The 9,183-nt window shown below is 40.5% G+C and overlaps 1 protein-coding gene across 1 annotated transcript; it reads right to left on the reverse strand.

Annotated features, from left to right (window-relative positions):
- Positions 1-6,122: 6,122 nt before the first annotated feature.
- Positions 6,123-6,703, reverse strand: LOC131241420 (uncharacterized). Its single transcript, XM_058240220.1, has one exon. The coding sequence runs from the start codon at positions 6,507-6,509 to the stop codon at positions 6,297-6,299; it is 213 nt and encodes a 70-aa protein (XP_058096203.1). The 5' UTR covers positions 6,510-6,703; the 3' UTR covers positions 6,123-6,296.
- Positions 6,704-9,183: the final 2,480 nt, after the last annotated feature.

Below are 9,183 nucleotides of genomic sequence, written 5' to 3' on the forward strand. Positions count from 1 at the left end.
TTTTTTAGTTATGATGTTAAACTTATATATATTTATGTGTGGATGAATGTAATGTGGATAAGATTGCTTGTGTTTGGATGAATGTAATTTATGTTGGATTTACGTAGTTTGGGTTTAGATGAATGTAGTTTATGTTTGGATGAATGTAGTTTATGTTGGATTTACGTAGTTTAGGTTTAGATGAATGTGAATGTGAATATGATGAAATATATTATATAACAGGTGTATATCAGGAAGAATATGATGATGTAACAGGTGTATATTGACCCTCTTATAAGGGACGGTCCATGACAGTCGTTTTGTAGGACGGTCCATGACAATCCTTTTTAAGGACGGTCCATGACCGTCCTTTTAAAGGACGGTCTGTGGCCGTCCTTTGAAGGCCCATAAGAGACGGACCATGACAGTCCTTTAAAGGCTCATCAGAGACGGTCTACAATAGTCTTTTTTAAGGACGGTCGATGGCCGTCCTTTAAAGGCTCATAAGAGACTGTCCGAGACCGTCCTTTTTTCGTCAATAAAAATGACGGTTTTCGACCGTCCTTTAAGTAATACGACACGTCAAAATTTGACGGCCCTTGCGACGGTCCATGACCGTCCTTTTTGGTCATTTGAGACGGTTTTGGACCGTCCTTTTTTTTGCAGTTTTGGCGTAGTGTGTGTTGGGTATATATCATCCAAACCATTAATCAGTTATGTCCCACCATGATGAGGGGACATACCAAAACTCACACCATTCCAAAACTCGGTTGGGCCACACCATATGAATATATAGGTTTTAGGCATGAATGAACATGAGAAGGCCCATCAGATGAACAGTTTGGATTCTACTTAAACATCACTGGTGGGTCCCATACAGCTCGAGATAATGTCATCATTCCCAATTTCTTCTTAGGCATGAAATAGGCCCATAAATGTCCAATATCAATGGTGGGCGTTCTAGGACCAATAGAGACAGTTGCCAGACCCTGGGGTGGGCCCAGATTCTTTGGAGCTGTCTCCAATCCCATTGCTCGAGCGTGGAACGGTGGCTTGGGACCTAACTACGGGTGGTCCATGGTTGAATTATCCAAAACGAATGTAACCGTTGAAATTTGTGGACAAAATGTGAAATAAAGGACGGCTGGGATTGTCCTATTAGTGTGGCTTTTAAACCTGGAACTTGTGAGGCAGACTCGGCATGTGGATGGTCCCGATCTACACTTCCACTACACAGTAACACAGGTTTTCAGTTTTTATTTGCACCGTTGATCTGCTGAGACCCAGAATGGATGGACCACGCCCCAAAACTTTCTCCTTGATACGATAATCCTAACCATTCAATTATCTTAAATCACAAGATCTCAGCAATGCGGTCGGTGGATCTGTCTTGTTGCATGTGGTTGGCTATTTTTACTATCAACCTTTTATTTTCGGGACAACGATCTCACATTTTTTGGTGGTTTTTTTTTTTTTTTTCCAGCAATACCGTGCATCAACTATGGGACCACCAGTTTGAAGGGCCTGGATCACTGAATGGTGGGCCCATATATAAAGAAGGCTATCCCGCACAAAAATGGAAACGGATTGGCTACTCCCCTGCCTGGTCCGTGGGCCCCACCATGATGTATGTGTTTCATCAATGCCGTCCATCTATTTTTCCAGATCATTTTATTGTATGAGACCAAAAATGAGGTATATCCCAATTTCAAGTGGACCACATTACAGGAAACAGTGTTGAATGAGCCTCGACCATTAAAAACCTTTTGGGGGACATAAAAGTTTTGTATCAAGCTGATCTTTGTTTTCTCCCTTCATCTGGGCCTGTATGACCTAATCAACAGATTGGATGTAAAATAAACAGTACAGTGGACCTTAGGAGGATTTTAATGATCGATATCCAATCACTATTGTTTTCCTGTGGTGTGGTCCACCTGAGATTTACATCCCTCTCGTTTTTGGAATGAAGCCCTAAAATGATCTGTAAAAATGGATGAACGGAATGGATGAAACACATACATCATGGTGGGGCCCACAGAGCACCGACCACGGCCACCAGGATGGTGGCAGCGTGAGTAGCCAATCCGTTTCCCACAAAAATGCCCTTCCTGACCACAAGCATTCATTGATCCATCCAGCAATGGAGAGCGGATTCAGTCAAGTTAGGGACCGACCATGTTCGGTCAGGCCCAGTGTTCGAAATATCGATACTATCGGCCGATATATCGGCCGATATTATCGGTATCGCACCACTGCGAGACGAAACTCCTCCGATAACCCTCGAAAGATACCAAAAATCCAAAACTTCAGATATCGTACGATGTTATCATCGATATCGTGCGATATATTGTCAATATCATACGATACATCGTTGATATCACCAATACAACCCACCTCGATCTAACAGTTCGAGCTTCTTTTTTTGTAAAGAGAGGAAAAACTGGAGGGAGGATTTCAGTACCGTGATTGGAGGTCGAATTTGGTGGGTTTCGATTTCCCTCTTTCTTTTTTCCGTTGAATCCAATGGAGATGCATCACAACGCAATGGAGATTTCGGCGAAGGGATTTCTCCAACTGAGATTTCGGCGAGAAATCGGGCCTATTGAGGTGAAGATTTGAGATTTTTTTGGGTTCCGGAAGCTCCGGAACCCTCTTCCCTCTTTCAAAACACAGCTTTGCTGAATCCCTTAGATATCCCATTGCGTACTGAGTTACTCGTACGCTTTATCGTACCGATAAAACTCCATGGGCCCACCGTGAATGTATGTGGTTTATCCACACCGTCCAACTGTTTTTCCAGCTCATATAAGGGGTTGATCCCAAAATTGAAGCATATCCAAAGCTCAAGTGGACCATACCATATGAAACAATGGGAATAATGATTACAACCGTTGAAACCTTGCCAGGCCCACAATGATGTTTATTTGTCATCCAACCTGTTCATAAGATCACAGAAACAGGGATGAAGGGAAAACATAAATATAAGCTTGATCCAAAACTTCCGTGGCCATCAAGAATTTTTCAATGGTATATGTTCAATTCAGGTTGTTTACCGTGGTGCGGTCCATTGGAGCTTTAAATATGCTTTAATTTTGGGATCAAGTCCTAAAATTACCTATTAAAATGGATTGAAGGAGTGGATAAAATATATAAATCACGGTGGACACCACAGAGTTTACTAAGTACACAAAATAAAATGCACCTGTAACTCGTGGGTGGATTGATGCTACATGAGTAACAACTTAGTTGGTGTTACGCTTGTTGTAGGGCCAACGTTGATGATATGTTGTAGATCCAATCCATCCATTCGTTTTTATAGCCCATTTTATGATGTAATCCCAAAAATCAAACATATTCAAATTATCAGGTGGACCACACCACATTAAACAATGATTAATGAAAACTTACCATTAAATGATATGGATTTGCTTAATTTTTCTAGTGCGGTCTGCCCAAGATTTGGATCTACTTAATTTTTGGATTAATATGCTTAAACTATATGAAAAAATAAATGGACGGCCTAGATAAAATATATACAGCAAGTTGGACTCCACAGATCCTGCGACAAGTCCGGCTGTTGTACCACATAGGTTGTGTGGTGCGAAGACGAGCGTTGACGCTCCAAGTTGTACCAATGGTTCAAAGGAGATCAAAGTTACATGGGCCACACAATGATGTATTTATTATATCCACCCCGTTCATCAATTTTGCGAGATCATTTTAGATCATGAGCCCAAAACTAAGTCATATCCAAAGCTCAAGTGGACCACACCACAAATAGTAGTGGGACAATGATTCTCTCCATTAAAACATTTGTAAGGCCCACCATAACATTTATTTTCCATCCATTCTGTTCATAAGGTCACACATACCTGGATGAAGAGAAAAAAAAACAAATATCATATTGATCCAAAGCTTATGTGACCCCAAAATGGTTTCAATGGTAGACGTTCAATCCTCCATTACATTTTGCAGTGTGGTCCACTTAATAATTGGATTTGCCTTATTTTTCGGCTCAAGCATTACAACTAGCTTGCCAAATTGATGGGCGGTTTGGATATAAAACATACCTCATGAGGACCCACATAACTTGTTGACGTCAACACAACCATATTGGTGGTGTGTGGTACACCAGCTAATCCACTTCCGCGGATTTCCTGGAAAGCCTTTGGTAGGAAGTTCCTGCGCTAGAAACGTAGGTGGGGCCCACCATAATGTTTGTGAGAAATCTACTCCGTCCATCCGTTTTGTGAGCTCATTTTAGGACTTGGGACCAAAAGTGAGCAGGTTCCAAGACGCGGGCCGCACTAAAGGAAAAGGTGGGTAGGGAAATTCCTACCGTTAAAACCTCCCTGGGTCAACAGTGATGCTTAAATACCATCCATAATGTTCATTACATCATTCCTACTGAGATGAACTGAGAAGACAAATATTATCCGATTCAAAACTTTTGTGACCCCACGAATATTTCAATTATGTACGTTCAATCCTCAACCAGTCTCTATCATTGGTATGTATATTTCTCAATTTTTTTTTTATTTTTTTTTTTTCAATGAATTTGTTGTGTTTTCATATATGTCTTTGATACATTTATAAATGCCAAGCATTCAATTTAAATATAGTTGTATTAGTTGAGTTAAACATCGCATAACTTAGGACCATTTACAAAGGAAATTTATTATGTGCACTTTTTTTTTGAGATGTTATGATTTAAAAGTGTGTATTAAGGTCCTTTTTAACAATCCATGAAGTTTCATTGAAAAATTCAACCATTTTCCCAATGTTTCCCCATGTTTCCCAAAAAGTGCGATAAATTATGCGATACAAACGATATATCCCATGCTATAACCGATACATATATGTATCCCAAGGGTGTGATACATAGCGCGATACCGATATTTCGAACACTGGTCAGGCCTTGATGGTGGGGCATACATTGATATATTTTTTGTATATCCACACCGTCCATCAGTTTTTCCAGCTCATTTTAGGGCGTGGAATTAAAAATTAAGTAGATCCAAATCTCAGTGGACCACACCACACTAAACAATGATAACTGAACGCCTACCATTAAGAACTTCCTAGGGCCCACCGTACTGTTTATTTGCCATCCAACCTGTTGGTAAGCTCAAAGAGACACGGATAAAAGGCAGCTTCATCCAACACTTCCGTAGCCCACAAGAAGTTTTTAATGGTCAATCACAACCTGTTTCCTGTGGTGTTGTCCACTTGAGGTTTGGATCGGCTTCAGTTTTCAAACCATGTGCTTAAATGAGCGAGAAAAACGGACAGACGGTGCGGATATACAACATATACATCAAAGTGGGCTCCAAGGTATACCTCACTAAATCCACTCCCATTGATGATCTAAGAGGAATTATAGGATCCTGATCCATCATCTTGACCGCTGATCCGAAGGAAATGACATTGGATGGGTGATTTTTAGAGAATATCATGGATGAACTTCCCATGATGTCGAGCTGTGTGGGGCCCACCGTTATGTGTGTCGAACATCAACACCGTGCATTTGATGGGTCGCCTTAAGGTTATGGGATATACCAAAATTTTTATATATAAGTACTTTGTGGCTCCCACCTGAGTTTTGGATGCTTCCCAACCTTGGTCCGATCCCTCGTCCAAGTGTAACACACACCATGGATGGTTTGGATTCGTGAACTGCTTCTTGGTGGGCTCAATAATCTAATAAATGATTATGAATGTTTTAATGGGAGGGTAACCCCTCTCTGCTGTTGTATGTGGTGTCGCCCACCAAGTTATGGATTGACTTGATTTTTTAAGCCCATTGCCCACCATGGAATGGTGCATCTGACTAATGGAGTAGATGTTCACTACACATCACGGTGGGTCCACACAGCTCAACCTCATGGGAAGTTCCCATGAAGTCGACCTTATAATATCATCCCCCATCTCCCCTCACCACACACAGATCAAAGTAAAAAAATAAAAATAAAAATGGGCCAGCGGGTTTCATGAGATACTTCTTCACGTGGACCGTTCAGATTTTCGGTGCACAGTGGAGCATTGGGATATATAACAAAACAATTGCAATAATATTGAGATAACCAACATTTCTAACTGGAAAAATATTCTGACCATCCACTTCAACTTTGTGTCAATTTAAATTATTGCGGTAAAAATAAATTGCACATCCAAACATACTCTTACAAATCAAACAAAAGGCCCATTTAAGAAATCATTTATTCTACAACAAGAAAAGGGAAAAAAAAAACTTAAGAAGCTACGGCATGAAACTCTTGGGTAAGACCCAAATTAAAAGAAGGTCCCTTGTGTTTAAATCAACCAGTGCGTACATGAATGCCAATGGCAATGACTACGATTGTAAGTATACCACAGAAAATGATGGAGTGAACTAGAATAGAAATCCCACTAGTGCACATGTTTCCGAACTCGACCGCCCTCGTCCGTGCCGGAATCTGTACTAAGAGCCCTGGTGACAAGAGAACGAAGAGAACAACGGCTACGATGATGGGACCCCAATCAGTGGTCATGATCTCTCTCTCTCTCTCTCTCTCTCTCTCTCTCTCTCTCTCTCTCTCTCTCTCTCTCTCCGTATATATGTATCAAAGGCTTATATGGAATAACATAAGGTTTGTAATTGTTTTGTAGCGTTGATGGGAGATTGGAGTTTTGGGTTGTTTTGATGGTGGGAGGATTCCAAACTTAAGAAAGAGGAAGACAAAGGTCTTAAAAAGAAAAGGAGATATGTTATGGGGTGGTTGCTTTTTGTTTGGGTGCAAAAGATACGTTGATGGTTGATTACCACCTTTAAAATGTTGATGAATTATCAGCCTTACATGTGCCACGTCCACATGCTAATCAAGAGTTTCAAAATAATGGGGTCCACTTTGGATTGATCATAGCCTGAAAATTGCATTGATCGAAGGATCTTGACCATCCAAACCGTTGATATCAAATGGTTCGTTTATTATAAATGGTCAGTCGTCCAAATTCAATCATTTGATGAATGTGATCACCATCCACTGTGACGCCCACAATGTGGAGGATTTAGATTGTGGATGTGTCACCACCATCTTATAAATGGTGGCAAACTATCACGTTAGCCAATATAAGCATGTAGCATGTTATACCCATGCCATTTGCATTTCCCATTGAAATAAATCACACGTGTGCAGAATCAGACCAACTCGAAGGCAGTTCTCACCGTGTACATTCCATCCATGTAAAATCAGGCAAATTTTAATCATTGCGTAGGCCACACGTGTAGACAGAATTTGAATCTCAATTTCAACCAACCGTTCATTTGTTTTGTACATATGTGTCCCACGTCATGATCATATAGACATGTTTTCTACATATGCCTTAGACAGTGTTTGGATTAACTGACGAACGGATCAGATCTATCGCATGTGTGCCTCATTTACACGTGTGAGGCAAGATGCACTTTCAAAGTGCACTCAAACAGGTGTAATTATCGATCCTTTATTTAATCATCGTCCGCTTTGTAATCTCTTTCTGAGGACAGTTATTCTACACCGTTTGTAGAATAAGCTTATTCTACAACGCGGAGTTGTGATGGACCATTTAAACCTTCCAGCCTGAGTGTGGGGCCCACCATGTGATGTATATGACATCCAATCCATTCCATTCAAAACATGCGCCCCACCGAGATGAATGGACACCTCAAAAATCAAGCTATTAAAAATTTCAGGTGGGACACACACCACGTGATTTTAGAGTCAGGTGTCATGCATGACTTTACGTGGTGTGGTGCACGTGTTTTTGGATCGGCCTGATTTTGGGATGATGGACGGATTGGATGACTTGCAAACATCGCAACCTTATAGACTAAGCTTATTTTTCGAACGTTGTAGAGGCACTTCACCTTTTCTTGCATTATTAGACAATGAAAAATATAGAATACGGGGTGGTGCTTTTCACAAATGCCAGGTGTATTCCCTGCCTATGCAAGCTCAAAGCCATGACAGGACAAAGAAGAAGAAAAGAGAGAGAGAGAAAAGCAAAGATAGCTTTTTGAGTGGGATTGTGAAGAATACTTGGGTTTGTGGAAAAGCTGAAGAAGCAAGGCTAGGTGGGTTTTGGAACTTTTGGGATGCTTCCTCATGGGGTTTACCTTTTGTTAGAAAGAAAAAATATATATAGTAAGGAATATCAAAGGACACCACTAAGAAAAGAATATGGTGGGTCATGCAAGCTCAAATTTATAGTATGTAAGCCTGATCTTGTATTTAGAATGATGGTATCCGTCCAATATTCGTATTGTAATTAGCATGTTTTCAAGTTGTTTGAGGCCCACCCATGATGTGTACTTGCTATCCAAACAGTGAATCTGGTGCATCTTGTCATGTTCCGTACCACTGTAACAAATATTGCTGAGATTTTGAAAATATTTTGATGTTCGCAAAAAATTGATCAAATGATATTATCCTGATAATATTATGAGATTTTCAAATTTTGTTGAGTTTTTAATGTCTTGTGATTTTATCGTTGAATTATCGCATTCTTAATGTAATACAAAGCACAATCTTATGGTAATTACCATATTTCCAATGTATGTGATCATTTCCATCTTCTATAAGGTGGCAATGGGTTGGGTTGGTCCTGGTTATACAAGGCTTTGAATGGTCCTACATTTTTAGTGGGGGAGAGAGAGAAAGAGAGAGAGAGAGAAGCCTAGCCCATTCAGCAATAGGCCTTTGGGCCTGATAACAAGGCCCAACAAGCTTGCTGAAATCCTCTACAAATTTTCAACTAGGGTTGTACATCGAGCCGAGTCGAGTCGAGGTGGGCCAAGCTTGGCTTGACTCATCCATTCTCTCCTAGAGTTCAAGCTTACCATTGGAGCTGGGCTTATTTTTTAAAAATTTCGAGTCAAGCTCAAGGCGAGCTAGTGGATCGAGTCGAGGCGAGTTTAACTCGAGTTGAGTCGAGCTTGATCCCAACCCGACCCAACTTGCACCCGACTCAACCTAGCAACCTAACCCAATTGGCACACGACTCAATCTAGCCACCCAACCCAATTGACCAAACCCACACCGATCCAACTCCCAAATCAAATATTCAATTAATAATATATATAAAATATTTAATTTTTTATTTTTAAATACAATATATTATATATAATATAATATATATTCGAGTCGAGCCGAGCGCAAGCTTCAGGCCAAGCCAAGTTCGAGTCGA

This window comes from Magnolia sinica, chromosome 3, assembly GCF_029962835.1.
Source record: "Magnolia sinica isolate HGM2019 chromosome 3, MsV1, whole genome shotgun sequence".
Lineage (NCBI taxonomy): Eukaryota > Viridiplantae > Streptophyta > Magnoliopsida > Magnoliales > Magnoliaceae > Magnolia > Magnolia sinica.

Bases quoted from the DNA above. Each gene is read 5' to 3' on its own strand.
- LOC131241420 (XM_058240220.1), bottom strand. From the start codon at position 6,509: ATGACCACTGATTGGGGTCCCATCATCGTAGCCGTTGTTCTCTTCGTT.